Source organism: Urocitellus parryii, chromosome 5 (assembly GCF_045843805.1).
Source record: "Urocitellus parryii isolate mUroPar1 chromosome 5, mUroPar1.hap1, whole genome shotgun sequence".
Lineage (NCBI taxonomy): Eukaryota > Metazoa > Chordata > Mammalia > Rodentia > Sciuridae > Urocitellus > Urocitellus parryii.
The window spans coordinates 34,026,166-34,047,412 of record NC_135535.1 but is presented as its reverse complement, the minus strand read 5'-3'; the positions used below and the strand labels follow the sequence as shown (position 1 = coordinate 34,047,412).

The 21,247-nt window shown below is 32.6% G+C and overlaps 1 protein-coding gene across 1 annotated transcript in view; it reads right to left on the bottom strand.

Moving 5' to 3' along the window:
• Nucleotides 1-655: 655 nt before the first annotated feature.
• Slc6a15 (solute carrier family 6 member 15) overlaps nt 656-21,247 on the bottom strand; it is a 28,687-nt gene continuing 8,095 nt past the window's right edge. The window contains exons 5-11 of the mRNA XM_026391414.2: nt 15,613-15,723; nt 12,037-12,278; nt 11,743-11,935; nt 9,123-9,315; nt 6,602-6,761; nt 2,154-2,316; nt 656-1,036 (exon numbers count right to left, since the gene is read on the bottom strand). Coding sequence (XP_026247199.1) covers nt 656-1,036; nt 2,154-2,316; nt 6,602-6,761; nt 9,123-9,315; nt 11,743-11,935; nt 12,037-12,278; nt 15,613-15,723 — 1,443 coding nt within the window. The remainder of the gene's footprint in view (nt 1,037-2,153; nt 2,317-6,601; nt 6,762-9,122; nt 9,316-11,742; nt 11,936-12,036; nt 12,279-15,612; nt 15,724-21,247) is intronic.

The following is a 21,247-nucleotide window of genomic DNA, read 5'->3' as shown; positions in this document are numbered from 1 at the left end:
TATTTTACACAAAATATACAGCCATCACTCACCTGACCCTCAGTCTCTCTAAATCTGACCTTTCATCCCAGCATTAGTGCCTTCTCACTCTTTGATACTATTGCTCTATACAGCTATTACATAAGAAAATATTTTGCAGTTTTCTTCAACTAAATGCCTAAGAAGGTATCAATGCTACCAAAATAAGTACAGCCTATCTACACAATATATTCATAGAAATGTGCAGAGAGGCATCAACTGATGTAAATGCTCATTGTGATATTGGGAGTTACCCTGAAGGCAAACCTACAAATTTGAAGGTATACCATTTTCAATTTGCCAATACTATTAAATCCAGAAATGATTTGAAACTGAGGTAACACCTGTTTTTTTTAGAGATAGAAATACTTGATATACACCAAAAGTATTTTAAAAAATCCTGACAAACATGGACCTCAGTCATTGTAAGCTTTGTCTGTAATCCTTTCTGCACAAATGTAAACCAAGGAATCCAAAGGAATGCTCTAGCTGAACTGACGCATACTGTTAGGATTAAAGATCACAGCCCTGGAACACCTGAGAGCGCCCTCTGATAAGTGAAGCCTAATGCTTCTCTTAGTAGAGCCAATTTGTTCATTGATAAATGAACCAAGGACAGCCTGCTGATTCCATCCAGCTACAAGTCAGATTCTGGCATATCTGGCATATCTGGCATATCTGCCATCAAATAACCTATTCCGTAACGTCCATTGGGAGCTGTATCCAGAGTTGGTGATCCACTCTGTTTTCGATAAATATTTTTACCAAAATTGGGAGATGACATTTCACTTGATATCTTTCCATGAATGAGGCTTGCATCATCTCCCTCTAAGTTTACAGGCTCTTTCAGGACCCTTCCTCTCTTATAGGTCACAGATGCTAAGTTACCAGAACTATCATCTATGAGGTTGCAGCGTCGAACAATGAAGACTACTGGGACGGGAAGTATTGCCAGGACCATTAGAGAGATACAGACAATCATACCCCAAGTTGGATAATTCAGAAATTCTTCAGATGCCTGTGAAAGTCAAAAGAAAAAAATTTCTTAATATTCTAATATGTGCATACATCAAAAAAATAAATTTGTCTCAAGTTTGTGAGCAAAGAAATCTAGGCTAGGTTTGTGACTTGCTTGTGTGCTAGAAAAGTGTGGGAGTGACATTCAAAAACTTCTAAGACTAGACCCTAAAAGGCTTGCAATTTTTGCTTCTATTTCTTAGAGTGCTATCCTGAGCTCATGATGCTTCGAGAAAGGCAAGAAAGAAAGACCACTAAGAGAGCTGGCTCTTCAACCTGAACACAACTGTGTGGGTTAGCCAAGGAAAGATAAAAAAAAAAAAAATTTCCAGCTCACCCACAGAAGTGTAAGCACCAATAAATTACCATAGTTTTCAGTCATTAAGTTTTAGATTAGTTAGTAATAGATAACCTGTTGCATGTACCAAGTTATCTTTCTAAAATCTGAAAATCTAAAATTTCAAGCACATCTGGTGCCAAAGGTCTTAGTAACAATAGCAGGCTTGATCATATCTCAGTTCTGACGTGGTTATTATTATATAATTATTGACCATACATAGTATAAGGATAGAGTTATCTTGGAAAAATAAGCACTCTGACTTTATAACAGTTAATATATATCTCATAATTATATCAATATGTAATTAATCACCTTGAAAACAAATACAGAGATAGTCAATACTGATAGAAATCAGTTACAACAATACTTCAAAATTTAGTTATTTAGATTATGTTTACCAAGCTAATGTGTATTTTCATTGTTGTATAATATCTGAGATACAATTTAATAAAACTATATAGAAAAAAATATTTCCAGATTAACATGTTTTCTGGAGTTAAAGCCTATCATTATTAGTTCATCAATGTTAAGATAAAAGCATTTGCTTCAACAAGGACAAGTCAGTGATTCCCATGTGCTAAAAAATAAATTCACAATGTCTTAAAAACAACCACAGATGTTCAGGGCACCTAACATAAATCTTGAGATCCCTGAACAAAAAAAAAGTAACACCATTAAACATCAAAAAATACAATGAAGAAAACAAAAGATGAAAATCTCTAAGGTGGCTTTTTATATACCTTTTCTTAAAACAAAACTTCTTTATTTTGTGTTTTACCTTATCTTCAATCCATGCATTATAGCCAGGAGGACTTAACCCCATGTTCACAATGCTAGCTATTAGTAATGACAATAACATTAGAGGAGAAATATATTTCCACATATAGTAGTAATATCTGCTGGGAGCAAAGCCCAGCATATCTTTTAGATCTTCTATAAACCTGAATAAAAAGAAAGTATTTAATTATTCCTCAAGTTAACATAGTTATACCAGAAAATGTGCACTATATCAATGTTTGACAGAGATTTAACTGTGAATGCCTTGTGACATTTACAATAAGTCAAAAATTCATATTAGAAGATGACTTGTAAATTAAGAATATTTATAAAGTAAAATGAAACCAGTTAAGTACTTCAATTCTCATTCAGTGAAAACCCTCTTAAGCAAGTTATTGAAAAGACTCCTCCTATAGATAACTTTCTATTTTATGAGCACAATATGTGCTCAATACATGAAAAAATCCTTATATTATTTTCACGAAGTAATAACTCCTTGCTATTATCAGATATCCCTCATTGGTGTTCACATTTTCCTTTTAAAAAAATAAAATAAAATCCTTTTCACAGTCTGCTTGAATTAAAAGAAGTTCTACATTGTATCTAGCTGATGTATCTCTCAAGTCCATGTTTAATTCTAAGTTTCTTCTCTCTTTTTGTTTCTTGCCATTTTCTGTTAAGTCAACTGTGTTCTTTGCAAAGTCTACCAGTCTCCCCACAGTGTGGTTCACAAGTATATCTGACTCTCCATTCCTTCTAAAATATAGTTAGACCTAGCGACATGATTAGACATGGTGTTTTTTTGTTGTTGTTGCTTGTTTGTTTGTTTGGAATTTTTTAAGTAAAGTTACTGAGGTATAGGTTACCTAAAATAAAATTTACCCACAGTGTGTGATGGCAAGCCTGTCATGGCACACAGCACAGAGCCACTATATAATACTCTGTTTCTCTTTATACAGCTAATAGTGAATTTTCTATAGACATTCTGGATGTCTAAAACTAGTTCTTGGTAAATTGTTTACAGGGATCATAATAACAATGAATGTTCATAATTATCTGTGGTCACTATACTAGAATATCAGTTTGGCTAATTAAAAATAGATTGCTCTTTCCTTTAATATCATAGATGATTCAAACAACATCATATTGTTCCAGAAAGTCAGATTTTTCCCTGAGAAATGATTTTGCTGTTTTATTTTTTTGTTTTGTTTTGTTTTGGCATGAATGGTCCTTTTTCTTTCTTTCTCTGGAATAATCTAGATTGGGGCCGCCTGGTCCTGGCCATTATGCCTATTTTTCTGTGTGCTGAAAAACACTCAACAACATTCAAATTGTCACTTACTTCAGATAATTTTCTTGAATTATAGTTTTATATTTGGTCTGGCAAATGATTTTTATGTGTATGTGTATATATTTTGAGTTAGCTTTCCTTTTAACTATGATTCTATTTGTTTTTTAAATTTTTCCTTCTTTTTTATGTTCCTTTCTTTCTCTCTCTTTTTTTTTTTTTTTTGTTTGTTTTTTGGTTTTTGGCAGTACTGGGGATTGAACCTAGAAAAGCTCAACCAGTGAACTACATTCTCATCCCTTTATCTTTTTATTTTAAGAAAGGATGTCTCTAAATAGCTCAGGCTGGTCTTAAACTTGGACTCCTCCTTCCTTAGCTTCCCAAGTAGCTGGGATTACAGCCATGTGCCACCACCTGACACTTCATTATTTCTTCTTTATTTAAAAATATATTCCTCTTGGATTGGGATTATAACTTGCCTGGCATGTGTGAGGCACTGGGTTTGATCCTCAGCACCATATAAAAATAAAATAAATAAAATAAAATCATTGTATCTTTCTACAACTAAAATATTAAAACATATATTCCTCTTTGCTATCACTTAATTCTCACAGAATTAACACTGTGCTTACAGTTTTATGTTACTTTTAATTTGGTGTACATTTCTAAAGTGTTTTTATTTTATTCATAATTATTTCCTAAGTTCCACCTCTCTGTTTCAAATCTTTCTTTTTGCTAGCATTTTTTAAAATTTTAAATAATTTTGATATTATGCTATCCTTTTTTAGTATCTAGCAACTTTGAAAAATTACTTTAGTTTGCTTTGAAATAGCACTAGTTTTTAATTAATTTTCCTGTGTGCCTTTTGTTATCTGCAGGGATAATCATATACTCCTTTCCCTTTTTTTTTTCCTTAAAATAATTGTTCTTAAGACTCAACCACTTTTGAATGAAATAAATTTTCTTGAATTTTTGGAAAGAGAGATGAGTATATTTCCTCCTTTTCTGCAAAGTCATCAAAGATTGCTTTACAATGCCTCAAATCTACTGCCTCTGCTCTCAACCTCATGTTTATCTTCTCTTTCTTTTTTACATCACTCTATTAAATGAGGATTTTTATTCCATCACATTCTCTGCAGTGCAGTGTTTGGTCTTGAAAGGGAACTTTAATTTGTTAGTTTCCAGAGGTTTTGCTCCAGCATTGATGATTTTATTGCATTTTATCCCTTTGCAATTCTTAAAATTAGAGCAAGGAGCCTATGACATTTCTCCCAGCTTATGCATGTCTTCAGTTTAGCAGGAAACACTCAGCAGAGAAGAGCTGCCAATGACTGGGGACTCTGTGTCTCTCCCACTGTGTAATACCTCCCAAGTCCTGTGGATGAATTTTTTAAATTAAAAAAAAAAAACTCTTGCCATAATTTTTGGCTCCAGATCATTCTCCTATTCATTTTCATTTTCTTCATATTTTTTCCTGATCATTAAATTGCAATGCTACAACATTTTCTTTTTCTGCATTTGAATTATTGGCTGTCTCAGACATTGAGGTTTTGATTGCCTACTTTCTCTCAATCCTGTCTGTAGAAATATAGGTAATAGTGGCAGAGGAAATTGAGCAGAACTGAGCTCATAGAATTGTTGAAGGTGAGCAGACAAAATATAAAGTTGCTCCAGAGTCATAAGGAAAGGGAAAGTAAGAATTTTATACTGCTCTTAAGACAAAATATGACCTTTGAAGATGGGGAGATCCTGACCATACAATAAGAGTACTTTCAGGTTTGTTACAAACTGCCAAAATGCCTTCTACATAACTGCATTATTTTGCATTCCCACCAGCAATGAGCAAGAGTTTCTGCTATTCCATATCCTCATCAGCATTTTGTTTTGTCAGTGGTATCTCAATATTGCTTTGATTTGCATTTCTCTGATGACATATAATATGGAACATCTTTTGATATGCTTATTTGTCATCCATACACTATTTTTATAAGGTGTAAAGGTCAATGAATGTCACACAGCTCTATCATTGCTATTGCTATATAAGTATGTAATCATTAAATGTAGGCTTCCTGCCCTTCCTGGCCTGGAGCTTTTGACAATTGAAAAAAAAAATGTCTTTTAAGCTTTGTCACAAATCATTTGATATCAGTTTGATGTTTTTAATGTCAGTTAAGAAGATTATAGTGTTCACTTAATATACATTCCTTCCTACTTTGATAATCTGAAGATTTTCCCCTTCAGTTCATATATGTTAATTAGAGGCAATGAGTTTAAAATATATTGGACAAAGGCATAAAATAATATGTGTCTGGGACCAGGGTTGTGGCTCAGTGGTAGAGCGCTTGCCTAGCATGTGTGAGGCACTGGGTTTGATCCCTGCACCACATAAAAATAAATAAAATAATGGTATTGCATCCATGTACAACTAAAAAAAAATTTAAAAAGAGAATGTGTCTTCTGAGATTAATCTGATGCTTCATTTCACATCAATTATATATATATATATATATATATATATATATATATATATATATTTTACATAGTTCAGAGGTTTAGATATAAAGTGAATTCAAGTAATGTCTCCATATGAATATGATGTTTGGGTACAACAAATTTTACATATATAACACAGAACAGGATATATCATTTACCAAAATCATCCTTCTAAATACAGCATTAGGACACAAACAGTCCTCCCATAATATAGTTTTGCACAATAATTGGGAGATAGGCTCTAGATTAAACAAAAATGGCTTTGCAACCCAGATTGGCCATTGTCCAGGAGTATGATGACCAAGTCACTAGGTCTGTAAACCTGGTTTTCTTCATCTATGAAATGTGGAAACAAAGTAACTCAAAAGAACTTTTTCTTGGAACAATGACAACATTCCCTAGCTCTTGGGGTTTAATCTGATAATCAGAATTAAACCAAAGCTCCAGACTTCTACATTATATTATATATACACAATTCTAAATACTCACCTAAGAGAGGAATAAATATTACTAAAATTGTTGAATGAACAAAAGCCTGTAAAAGGTTTGATTTTGTAAAGAATTTTCCCTCTATTCATTTCTCTACCCTTCTAAATGAATTATGTATTGGTAATTGGTGTTTTCAAACTAGAGATGAAAAATGAAACCATAAAAACAAACATACTTACTTATCAATGCCATAAACAAAGCTTACAGCAATATTCTCCAGTATGACTACAATTAGCAGAGGCAATGTGGCAGAATAATCATCAAACATTGTAACAAAGTAATTTCCAGAGCGTTGCACAAATATTAGGCCAATACTAAATGCCAGAAGACAACAGATAACTGGAGGAAATGAATAAGTGGGAAAAAGAAATGAGCTCCCAATCAAAGACAAATCTTTTAAGCTTCATTATTATTAGATTTAAAGAATAATTTTCAACCTCCACAATTTGTTATAGGTAATACCTTTCCTGATACTATGGAATATGACAGATTAGGAGTTAGGCTACTTGGGATTAACCTGAGCAGTAATATTAATTCACTATAAAAAATTACTCATCTCCCCATGTCTGAGGAAACTCATTACCAAACACAAACAATAAATAAGGCAAAATTGAGAGGAAAATTTTAAAAGAATAAATTTCTCTATTCTAATTCTATTACTAATATCACAGTGACCTTTAAGGTAGCATGCCCTCATAGGTCTTCTTATATTTACTAAAGTTCTATAGTTTTAAACTCATAAGGAGTCTAATGTGGCTTATCATAAGATTTAAAAACCCAGGTATTTTATACTGGATTGAAATATAGTTCCCTTTAAAACGTAACTGGAAAAATCTAACCAGAACTTGCATCACCACCAACTTACATTTATATCTTTATCTTGTCTGAACAGGTTAATTTGGAAACTAATGACGACAGGGTTAAGCCAAATAATAACTAAGAAAAAACATCTAAATGGAGCTTTCACAGTAATATTTAACAAACAGATACATAAACTTCTAAACAGTTACACTTAATGTAAAAACTTTGAGAGGCTTTTGGGAACCAAACAATATTCCAAAATTCTTGTTAGACTCTTTATTCTCTTTCTCCTTTTCTTTTCTTTTCTTTTTTTTTTTTTTTTTTTTGTTGTTGTTGTTGTTGTTGGTGGTGGTGGTGGTGGTCTTGGTGTTGGTGGAGATGTAAAGGAAAAGTTAATCACTGATTCCCTTATCTGAGTCATACTATACTAAAGAAGAAAAAACTTACCTAACAAAGATAATAAGGTAACAGTTCAGAGTAAATATAGCTTGAAGTATAAATATGACCCCAACAGATAGGAAATGGGAAAAAGAGTGCATTTCCCTTTGCTCTTTCCAAATGAGTCTTCCAGTGGGAATCCCCTAAATTCACAATGTCCCTTGTGTTTTCCCCCCTACATGTTACTTTCTCCTACATTTTACATGCTCCCAACTATAAAAAGGAATGGTTTGTGAGAAGGTGGCAAAGACGAAGCTGTAAAGAAACTTTTTTAACCGACATCAGGCATGAAATTGATATTCAGAAGTAGAAATGGCTTTCTGAGAGAAAATAAAGAAGTTTAAAAAAAAGAAGTTTATCATTTTTGTTCAGTTAAGTGCAGGACTTATAAATGTTTAACAAACTGCTGAAATTAAATTGCTTTGCTCACACATACACATACACATGTGCACACATTCTTAAAGCAGCAAGTGATAAAGGTATATATCAGAGTTATTTACACATACATTATTATTAAATTGTTCAAAGCAAAAAAAGGTGGCCTTGGGAAATTTGTGCACCACTGCCCAGCATTCAAAAATCACCTGTGTATCTTTTTACAATTTTATTTTACATCACTTGCCAGTACTGTCCCTATACGTTCATGGCTACGTTTCTTAATGGTCCCTTTATCTTCATTTATATGTTAACTTAAGCTCACCTCCAATGGCTAAGAAGGTGTATTCCCTTTCCAATTCAACTGCCATCTTTTTCTCTAACGTTCTAGCTTCTTCTGAACTATTATAGCATCTTCATTAATCTATCAGTACATTAAAATGATAAAAGAATTATTTAATCTCAATGATAGCACTATTGTGTTTGGAGAAAAGGATATTTTGTATATTTGTATCTGTCCTGTGATTTCTTTTATATTCTTTATGTTCCTCAAATACAAGAATAACAAAGTACAGAACTGGTACTTTAATAATAATGTTAATATTAAACATGGTCATATTTATAACCATATTGATAAATTGTTTTATTTTTATTTTCTACCTAGAGACATTAATTGCTAGTAAATTACAATTGTTACATATGAGTACTGGATTTGGGCTTATTTTCAAATGATAAGCATTTTTGATTGAGGATTATTCAATCTGAATTATCCTAGTTATAATTATTTAACTTATATTCAAAATAATCTATGGACCTTCCAGACTTTGTTCTAGTCTCAGTAACTCATGTAAATGGCATTACTATTAATAAATAAAAATATAAATATTTATCAATGAGGAATTAAATATAACCTATACTAAACATATTCCTTATATAGTATGTAAGTATATATTAAAATTTTAAAATGTCAGTGGATATTAATAAAATCCAAAGCCTAACACTTTCCTGTTCACATCTCTAAATCTCTCACCAGGAATAAAATGACCTCTATCAGTTTAATGAAAAGTCAAATGCATAAAAACTCACCAGTAAGAATTTCCTTCCTCACTTTGAAAGTATCCACAATGGGTGTGATGATCCCTTCAATGGTCCCAAACATGCTGCCAAGCCCTAAATTTATCAGCATGAGGAAAAACATCACTGACCAGAAGGGAGATGCAGGGAAATGTGTCATGGCTTCTGTGAAGGCGATAAAAGCTAAACCAGTACCCTGGACTGCCTGAAAAATACAGAAAAAAAAAATGCAATGTTAATACAGAGCAATATCACCTAGGAAAGGGAAGGGAAATCTCTAAATAATGGCCAGGGGCTACTAGGAATAAGCTGACATAATTTAACTTGTTAGATCATGCTCTCCTTTTCAGATTTAATTAGATCAAGTAACCCAAATAATGAAACTCTAATTTAGCAGAATTGCTAAACAGTGTATGCAATTACACTGTGATATAGTCTAAAGATTTCACAAGGATCCTGGAATGATATATTATATTAAATAATATATAGTAAAGAAAATCTTCGTCTCAAGCTCTTCGTCCCTACCCTGTCCTTGTTTCCTCCCCTTATATCAGAGGAGTCATTTGGTATTTGTTTTTTAAAGATTGACTAGCTTCACTTAGCATAATCTGCTCTAATGCCATCCATTTCCCTCCAAATTCTATGATTTTGTCATTTTTAAATGCAGAGTAATACTCCATTGTGTATAAATGCCACATTTTTTTAATCCATTCATCTATTGAAGGGCATCTAGGCTGATTCCACAATCTTGCTATCGTGAATTGTGCTGCTATGAACATCGATGTAGTAGTGTCCCTGAAGATTTTCATTAACAGGGTTGAGAGGTGGGAGGGAAAGGAAACGAGAAGGGGAATCGCATGGAAATGGAAGGTGATCCTCAGGGTTATACAAAATGACATATAAGAGGAAAGGAGGGGTAAGACAAGATAATACAAATGGAAGAAGTGATTTACAGTAGAAGGGGTAGAGAGAGAAAAGGGGAGGGGAGGGGAGGGGAGGGGAGGGGGGATAGTAGAGAATAGGACAGACAGCAGAATACATCAGACACTAGAAAGGCAATATGTCAATCAATGGAAGGGTAACTGATGTGATACAGCAATCTGTATACGGGATAAAATTGGGAGTTCATAACTCATTTGAATCAAACTGTGAAATATGATGTATGAGGAACTATGTAATGTTTTGAACGACCAACAATAAAAAAAAAAAATAAATAAATAATATATAGTAATTTTGGTTCTGTTAACCCATTACGTCCCATAGTCCCAGATATGGAATACCTATAAAAACTAAAAAAATATATATCCTATGTAATTATAAAATATAGAATTAGTATAGTATATAATATGTAATATTATATAATAAGGATATAGCTATAATACTAACATATTGATATAATATATATAAGCTCTATATTATTACTTTCAAAATTTTCAACACACCTATATCAATTTCACTGAAATACTTACAGAATTGAAAACTTAGTGTTTACTAGGTTAAAATGTATGAATATGAGTAGTGATTTATTATCATAGAAACATAAATACAAGTACATATGTACCTATTTCTGGACAAAAGCTTAGTATTGATCAATTAGTAGCTTTACCAACTGGTATAAAGAAAAAAATAGACTATGAATTCTAAACTGTTTTAAATTTTAAAAGTGTAAATGTGAAATAAAAGAATATGAACAGAATAACTGGAAAATAAAAAGCCAATTTTCAATCTTAAAAGATAAATCCACTACATTTACTCTTTCTACTTCTGATAGTCTCATCTCATTACCAAATATAAAAAAAAGTTGGTCCAGCAGAATGAAATGAAATTACTAGCAAATGTTAACATGAGTTTATTTCTGATAAACATCACAAATATTGAATTCTAAAATAACAACTTACTTTTAAGAAACTAAACCTCTAGCCAAACTTTGAGTTGATTGTGTTATTTTATGAATACAACAGATAGATCACGATTTTTTTTAGAAACTTGCAAAAGCAAATTAGGAATTATGTTTCCTTATGAAATCCAAGGTTATTATGTCAAAGGGGGCTTCATCTATAATCTCAAACATTATTCTTTATATCAGTCTCAAGTAGAGTTAGTTATCTAAAGCCAGATGATAGTGGCCAATTTTACCACCATGCCTTTATTTTGACAATACAAGGAAACACTGGAAACCAATACAAGGGTATTATTACTGTTTACTAATCTCTTGCTTATTAAAATATGTAATAATGTCTAAGAGGAAAGACTATCTTGACTTGTTGAATATGGAGGTCATGGAAGGCATTCAGACAATGATTCAATGTATAGCAAATGAGTCATAATTCAAACTCGATGTTAAAAACAAGAAAGCTATCAAACTACTCATCATCCTAGGATAAAAAAAGACATTTTATTTATATTCACATTTTAAATTGCTCTGGCTCAATCAATAAAATGGCTTTTTAAAATAAAGCAAATCTTCATGCTGTGAGAAAGTATGTTCTCTGCAATGAAGCATTTGGATTTTGAAACAGCATGATATTCTCTGGGCATTTTAAAGGCTATTTTTTCAGGAAAAATATCTGCTGGATAATGCACATTTTGACAGAATAATAATTATTTGATTGCTCAAACATGACCTACTAACTTTATTTAGCTCATCTTTGATTTGGCAGGAGTTGAGATGAAGAACCAAAAACTCCTCTTCTTTCACTTTCTGAATGATGTCATAAACCAAGTGATAATCTTCAGCAGTAATGCTAGAAAGGTTGATATGATGGGGAATAATATCCTGACTAATGTTTCCCATTTTCAAAAATTTTATGATCATCTCAGAATTTCTGAAAAATAGAACAACATGTGAATGAGCACGCAGGTTCTTTGCCACGTATTTTCTGTACAATTATGCCATCAAAAGCTAATCGAAATTAATTATCCATACTGTGCAATGCATTTCTCATTGACAACATTTGCTTTGAACCCCAGAACTGCAAACACCACCAATGTCGCCAGAACAGAAGTGAAAAAATTGATGAAAGACACCAGAACAGCATCAAAGTGGCAGTTGTTGTCTCTCTTGTTGTAGCTTGAAAAGGCAATGACGCCACCAAATCCCAGACCTAAGGCAAAGAACACCTGAGTAGCAGCTTCTCTCCACACCTTGGGCTCCAGCATTATTTCAAGCTGTTTGAAATTAAACAGAATAGAAATCAGCTACAAAATAATTAACTCATATGGCAGTAGTTCTATTTTTAAATAAATTACAATGACATTTATGCACCCAAAAGGTATTAAAATCTGGAGGATAATATGTTCTTAAGCAGAAATCTTTTCTTCTTTAGAGAAATAATCAAAGAATATGAATAGGAAAGATTATCAAGCCTTTACATGGAGGCTTTACTAACATCAAAATTCTTTACCTTATATAGGAATTTTAAGTATTTTACAGCAAATTATCACAGAAGCATATGAAAGAAAAATAAATTATCTTCAATTATTTCCCATTTGTCTTTTTTTCTTTCCAAAGCAAAATAAATCAATTACTAGTAAAGGTTAAATAATTATTTTACTAAATACTCTTCCATTCTGTGTCTTCTGGAAATCTAGTGGTTGAAGCAGAAAGCAATCATCAACTTGGTAGAGTTGAACTATGTCAACGTTGTTTCAGAGTTTTCATTCAAAACTTTCCTGAAAGATTTTTCTTTGAGAATAGAAGAAATTCAACTATGCAACCTATAAGATACCCTTTCAGATACAATGTTCTAATGTTCTGAATCTGTGAACACATATTTTAAGTAACTATGGCTTTACTTCTTAGGTAACTATCAGATTATTTCAAAGACACAAACAAAACTTTTTATACACCAACTATTATTAGCTATAGTTGACATAGACCTCAATAGACATTTAAGTTCTATTTTAATAGTAACTAATGTTTAAATTGTACTTTTTACCTCTTTAGTGAAATTAACCCTATGAGAGCAGGGTCAAATGTGGTTAAGAAATGAACTCCACAGAGTTTCAGATCCTGATTCTGCCATTTAATGATTGAATAATAGTGAGATCTGAGTTTCAACCTCCTCAACAGAAAGATGGAAGTAACAAGACATGCATTACTACCACAGTACCTACCCTACTTTAAGTTCTCAATAATTGAAAACATATATAAACTATAGTGGCTGACACACTGATAGGCATCATATATAGCTTATCTGTTTAAAATCCACAATAGCCCATTAAGTTGTGGTTACTATTATCTTATCTTTCAGAGGCCAGCAAAACTCCCTAAGATTTCACAGAAGTTTTGTGGTCGAAGTAAAATATGAAAATAGGTAAATTCCAAAAAGTCATGCCCTCTCAGGTGTTAGGATTTGTTGTTTCACTTAATTTTAGTCCTTATTATTTTTAAAAAATTATTAAATATTCTTGTCAAACATAATCATGATTATATTTATAATTTATGAGCGGTTAACTAAGATACATACAACATTCATTCACCATTTTGCATTACCAGTCTGAGAAATGCTGGTCAGACATGCAAGTGCTTATCTCAATTTGGCCCACTAGATGGCAGGAAATACCTATTTACTAAAGGCAGTGTTCAGATTTCTTCGATTTAGTTCTTTCAAAGTATTTTGCATACTTAGGTACGTTTTTTACCCTACATAAACATTATAAGTTAAAAGGTAATTTAAAATTACTATCATTTTTATATTAGCTATCATTTCCTACATGCTGACCTAATACAGCAACTCATTCAATAGTCAATGAAAAGTGAATTAAGAAAAAAAAATAACATTTTAATAGTAATTCCTACTCCAGGCTAAAAATGTTAATTTATGCTGCATTTTTCAATTGTGGGGCCATGTAAAGGTCCTATATCAAATTCTAAAATATCTATGAAATCAAATGTTTAGAATTGTCACAAGAAATTGACAATTTAGAAAGCAGATAGATTCCAGAAATTCATAAAGAATTTGGTTGTCTCTAGCTTAGAAAATATTTTTTTCCAATATTATAAATATAAATGTTTGGGGTCACTAAGTATGGCTCATTTCAAGCAGATTTTAATTATAAATGTGGCTGAAATTTATAATTCTAGTTTCTCCCTGAGTACAGGTTCCAACAACTCTAAATTACACAGGACTTTTGAACTAGGCAAGAAAACCAGACACCAATGTCAGCACTTTTGCGACTACAGAGTAATATCAACTCAAAACCAGACACAGAGAGAACACAGCTGTGTTTAGCTCCTATCAAGGCAGCTGCCAGAAGACACAGAGAATTCCACAGAAGTGAATCCCTCCTGCCCAGTCGCAGCCCGTACAAGCTGTACATTAGCCGTTCAGATAAATTCCAACTTCTGAATGACTTTGGAAGCTGTCTTTGTACTGTCATACCTTTATGTCTGCCTATGATAGCATCAGGAAATTCAAAGTGAAGAGCCTTTCATTTTAGTGAATAACAAAAATATGTGCTCCCCAAAATTTATTTTTGAAGGCCTGCCAAATCAAACTAACAAGTTATGATCAAATCCCCAAGTTCTGAATAACCAGTTTCCCTGTGCCTAGCACTGAGTTCAGCTCTACTAAGTTGAATGACAGCGTGAGTTCTAATAACTCTAGGAAGCCCAGTGAGAATTTTTCTGAAATATATAAGCATTTATAAAAATTTCCAAGATAAGCACTACACATATTTTTTTTTCCAGGAGATACAAAAAAACACAAAACAAAACAAAAACTAAAAAAAATTTAGATTTTCTATGAAACAATATTCTAGAATGTAGGGGGATGGGCATCTTTAAGGTAAGCCCATGGATTTCAGGTGATCTGCTAATCTCCTGAAACTCCAAGCAAATTAATATGCTCATTATGTTTGTATCTTCTGATAGCAATATACTATTGTTGGTTTTTCAAATGATTTCAGGACACAAAAAAGGCTAAGAACCACTGAAATAGAAAGGGAAGAATAAGTGAAGATTGAAAGGTTCTAGAATTTTACTGTGAAAATTGGAAGTTAATTTTAAGAGAAGGATTTTTGAAGTTTAAATTCTGATCATCTTAGTCTAAAAGTAAAATGGGACCTTTATCATTGGAGATAGATAAATTTAATTATAGATATCTAAACATTTTAGTTTTGCTAGGATGGTTAACATAATTATAATTTAAAAGTCTAATGTAGTCCGTAGCAGTGGCACACACCTGTAATACCAGCTGCTTGGGAAGTTGAGGCAGGAGGATCACAGGTTCAAAGCCAGCCTCACCAACATAGAGATGCTCTAAGCAACTCAGTGAGACCCTGTCTCTAAATAAAATATGAAAAAAAAAAGGAATGGGAATGCGGCTCAGTGTTTAAGCACCTCTGAGTTCAATCCCTGGTACCCAAAATACTAAGGGGGAAAAAGCCTAATGTACATATGTTGGAACAATTATCCCTGAAATGTAACTGTGGAAATATATTTAACAATATACATGAATCTTTCCTGATGATACACTTTAAATAGAAGTATGGCACATACCTTAGGGGTGAACATGTGGCGGATACCATCAGTTGAGCCATTTAAAAGGAGTGCTCTAGTTAGGAAGCATACAAGTACCACATATGGGAACAGAGAACTAAAATACATAATCTGCAAGAAAGAAAAATAAAATTATATGAGATTCACAAAAAAACTATTTTCACAGTTAAAACTGCTCTTCTTTTATATGTATTCAGAGTCACAGTTTCTATAACTAATCCTAATACTCATGACTTATAAAGCCATCTTTTAGGAATAGATTTTAGTCTTGATTCAGCCTTATCAAAGATCATATTTGAGACATAATGAAAAAATGCTAAAAGTTTATTTTTCATTTTTAAATGGTAGATAATATTTGCATGTATTTATGGGATACAGTACAATAATTTAATACATGTATACACGTGTATACATGTGTAAGCACCAAATAGGGACAATTAACTTGTTAGGAACCTTCAAATTCCTTTCTTCTAGTTAGTTTGAGATATATAATAAATTATTGTAAACTATAGTCACTGTATTGTGCTACAGAACACTAGGATTTATTCCTCCTAATTGTATTTTGGAACCTGTTATTCAACCTCTCTCTCTCCCTGTCCTCTTTCCCCATCTCAGGCTCTAGTGATCACCATCCTACTCTCAGTTTCTATGAGATGAACATCTTCAGTTTCCACATGAGTGAGAACGTGCAGTACTTATCTTTCTTGCCTGCTTATTTCAAATAAGATAGTATCCTCCAATTCCATCCACATTGTTGTAAATGATAGGATTTCATTCTGTTGGCTAAATGGCCAAATAGTATGTGTATGTATGTGTGTGTGTGTGTGTGTGTGTGTGTGTGTGTGTGAGAGAGAGAGAGAGAGAGAGAGAGAGAGAGAGAGAGAGAGAGCGCTTAAGGAAACTTTTACTTAATCTCTTTTGAATTAATAGTCCATAGATACAATACATCTGGAATAGTATTGATTCCTTATAATAGTTCACAAAACAAGCAACATTGACAACAAAAAACTAGGAAACTAATTCCTAAAAATTTCCTACTTCTATTTAAGTTGTTCCTTTCTTTTAATCAAAGTTCCATTATAATTCTGATAAATTCTACAAAGCAGAGAATGGTCTCTACACTGTCTCCTATACAAACTGAACAACCAACCATGTAAAATTTCTACCTTCTGCTTCAGCAACTTTTCCCACTAAATTAAACAGTTCAGCAAATAGTTAATCACTTCAAAGGAAAGGTTCTCCCCAAACATTCTGCTACCTTGAAATCTCCGTAGGTCTAATAGGTCTCTAAAATGTTTCAGGTCTGGAAGCAAATTTCTCAATTTCCCAAAAGCTCTTCTCAACTATCTTCTTTCAGAAAATAGTCAGCCATCCATTCAGTTGCTGAAGCAAAACATCTAGAAGCACTCCTGGACTATTTGTAATAGTCTTTCAACTGTTTTTTCCATGCTACCCTCGGGCTATATCATTCACTGCTTTTCATGGAGTTTCTAATACCACTGGAATTAAAGGCTCATTGCTCCCTCTGGCTAGCAAAGCTGTGCACTAGAGAGCCTGCTGTCCATCTCTCTCCCCTGCTGAGCTTTGGTCCTTCAGACCTTTGTTGTCTTGTGGGTGTACTAAGTTTGCACATTTCCCTCTTTTGCACCTAACTTGATCCTCTTTATTACTTAAATCTCATCTTTATCCTCTCCCATAAGTCTTCCCTGACCACCCAAAATAAGGCCATGTATTTTTCTATTCTGTATCTCCCATGTGCCTTTCCCCTCTGCCCCAGGAAAGGTAATGATATAACCTTGTTTGGTTTGGTTTGGTTATTTTATGACAACACTTAGCACTGCTGAAATTGTTTACGTGTTCAATTATTTTCTGTACCCTCTCCTGGAATATAAGCTCTGTGAGGGCCAGGGTCTTTTCTATTCACTGCCATATCTCAAAGAGCTGACATGCCATAGTTATATGCTATATATCTGTGGAAGGAAGGACTGTGGTTTGGGAGGCAGAAAGAATGGAAAAAAACTTCCATCACATAGCATGGCTCAGGTCAGGAAAGAGACTGAATTCAATATTTACTAAAAATGACATACAAGAAAAAGCATGACAGTAATTTGCATTTCCTGTATAGTTTTACCCACTTAATCATCACAATTAAACACGTGAAAGACCCAAAGAAAAATGTTATGTATAAGATCTCAGCATATTAAAAATCAAAATAATAAATAAAATATCTATATTTTACTTTAATTAGTTGTAAAAATACAGTTGTCCAATTATTATAGGTTGTTTTAATACTTTGATTATATTTCTTCACTTACATTTGTGGCTTTATTTTTCTCCCTGCTCACTTTTAATATCTTTTAAATTTATCATTTGTCTTGATTTCACTTGATTTAAAGCTATGCCCTTTATTATTCTTCTTCACAGTGTTTAAACATAGTCAAAAGCATGAATTCTCTTTTGTATAATTAAACTTTTTTTTTTGGACAAAACTCCAATCTGCTACCTCATTAGTGACTTAAATGAATTCCATTAATCCCACTTATTTTGAAAGTAGAAATGAAGGTTACATAATAAAATAGTCTGAATAGGTAAATTATTTTTCCAAAAAATAAACTTTTTAAATTTTATATTTCTATTTTATTTTTTACTCTTAATTATTTTACATTTATATTTTACTTTTATATTTTTAGTAACATTTCAAAGTAGGCACTAAGGGAAGAAAAGTTTCCTCTTATATTTTTTCCAAGCTAATCAATTCCAACAAATCCTCAATATGTCCTTCTTCCCAATGGTTATAACCAATTGATCACCAAGTCCAATTGATTCTGCCACAGATATTGCACAGCTCTCTTTCCATCCTCAGTGACATGCCACTTTCATTCTGACAGTAGTTCCAGATTATCTTTCCTCCACATTCTGGCAGCTCCCCTCTGAATCTGAGAAATCCAATATTCATACTACTTCCAGCGTGAGCTTTCTAAAGATCTCATCGTGTCACTGACCTGCTGAAAATCCTCAAACATTCCACAGTTTTTGTTAAGTCAAAGCCCATTATTTTACCAATATCCACAAATACCTCAATATCTGTAATCAACTTACATCTCATGCTTTGTTTCCCACAAACTGCACAAATTGTAGGTAAAAGTCACACAGGAGTACTCAGTAATCCTTGGGCTTTGAGCATGCTGTTTTCTCTGTCTACAGTGTTCTCTCTGAATTTTCTGAAAATCTTCTCTTCAACCATCAAATCTTAGCCCTAAAGTTACCTCCTCTTTGAAATCTTACCCCCAGTTCAGGTTAATTTCAAAAGTTACCTTGATTCTATCAAGAGCTTTTTCTATTACTGCACTTATGATACATATCTATACCATTAAATTGTGAGTTTCATGAGGGAACGATTATGGTCTATTAATATTTACATATCCTTCAGTGCCTGATATATAGTATATAATCAAAAATATTGCACTTTGAAAAGAACTTACATGAAATTAAATTTTCCTTTTTGTACATATTCCCTTAAAATTATTTTCATCCTATAGTATTTCTTAATTTCATATTAATTGTATAATCAGACTTATTTCAATTTTCATTTCTTGATTCAACACATATGTGAATTCTTAAAGACACTGATCTGGATACAGTGATAAGATAACTAATATAACTTCCTAACAAGGAACAGAAATATTTCAATCATAAAATACAGAAAAATAACAATCAATATTTTAAACAAAAGTTGTACTTAGTAGCTCACATTTCAATCTTATTTTTCTGTGAGCAGATATAAGGATAAAATATTGAATTATTAAATTCCAAGATGCAAAAGATATATCTTAACACAATGCAGAAGCATCCCTGTTGTTTTTAAATAAAAAAAAATTTTGCGTTTAATCATATGGTTCTAATCTTATTACATCAAAATAGACAGCTGTACAATATATTTAAAAATAGGATAAATTCAACCTTACTGGCTATATATAGCACAGACACATCTAAACATTTTATACATTGCTACCCAAAATTATTTTTTTAAATATTTTTTAGTTGTCAATGGACACAATGCCCTTATTTTATTTATTTGTTATGTGATGCTGAGAATGGAACCCAGTGCCCCACACATATAAGGCAAGTGCTTAACCACTGAGCCACAACCACAAGTCCCCCAAATTATTTTTATTATATGCATTATTGCCTAAAGTTCCTTTATCATACATACTACACACATTGTTACCTAAAATTGTATACATTGTTATTTTCACATTGTTAACTAAAATTATTTTGTAAATTTGTGGTTTATTGCCCCTGTCACTGGAATAGAAATTCCATGAAAACAGAAACCTGCTTTATAAGTTTTTTATAAGTGTTTTTTATTAAGTGTTCAATAAATATTTGTTACACAAATCAGTGAAAGCCTGAATCATGCCCCAGATGTCCAAAAGTGTGTACTTTTAGAACAGAGAGATGAAGCAATGTAATATATTCCATTGGCTAATTTTTTAGATTCCCCTCAACCTTTTAGTTAAAACACTTCACAGCAAGTCTTTTAAGAAAATGGCAGGAAGATTTTGAGTTCAAAGCCAATCTCAGAAGATTAGCAAGTCACTTAGCAACTCATCAAAACCCTATCTCTAAATAAAACATTTTTTAAAAAGGGGGGCTCTGAGGATATGGTTCAGTGGTTAAGCACCCTTGGGTTTCAATCCCTGGTACCAAAAATAAATAAATAAATAAAGAGTTTAGCAATCAAAATATTGTAAAAAATAATTTTGTTTTGCTGAACTCTCAAAAAAACTAGAAAACAAAATAAACTAGTTTTTCTTTACATCTTATCTTCCTTTTCCTTTATTATAAAAACACCCTCAGAAAGAATCATTATTTATGAGGATTTTGTCACCAGTTTTCCTTCCATGAGCCATTTATTGGCTATTTAATTCTGGACAATTATTTATTCCTTCCAAGTTTGTCAACTTTGTGATAAAATGAGGATAAAAAAATTCAACTCATGATGGATAGATACAATGAGCTAATATATGCAAAATATTTAACACAGTTCTGGCAGTAACTGCAAAGCAGTACTGGTAGAAAACATTATTTTGGAAGTAACCTTAGAGGTTCTCATTTTTGTACTTTCTCTTTGAGTAGGAGACCCCTTAATAGATGCTGCCATGAGGAGACAGTGTAGCCTCTGATCAATGATGCTGAGCTCTACCATTGAGGAACAGATTTGTTAGGAGGCCTCACTCCTGAAAAGCACTCCCCCACCCTCCATGATCCCCATATTGGATAATAGTTCTGTTCTCTGTATCCACACAGAACAACCTTATTCTTCTTTCGGTTTGACTATAAAGAAGATTTTGATCCCAGAGCAACTATTTCCCCACTCTATAATGAAGGGAAAAATAAGATTTCAATTAAACCCAGTAGATGTGGCCCAGCTGTGGTGTGTCTACCTGACCCAAAGGATAATGACACTATCACACCCCTTTTAAATCATGCAGCTTCCAATTAGCATGTGAGCATATGTGTTGCACGTGAGTTCTGATGAAGCATATCACAAGCTAACTCATGTTTTTCTTTTAGTTGCTAAATTCTCTGTGAAAGTTTTGCACATACAACATTTACACCATATTTCTTTGTA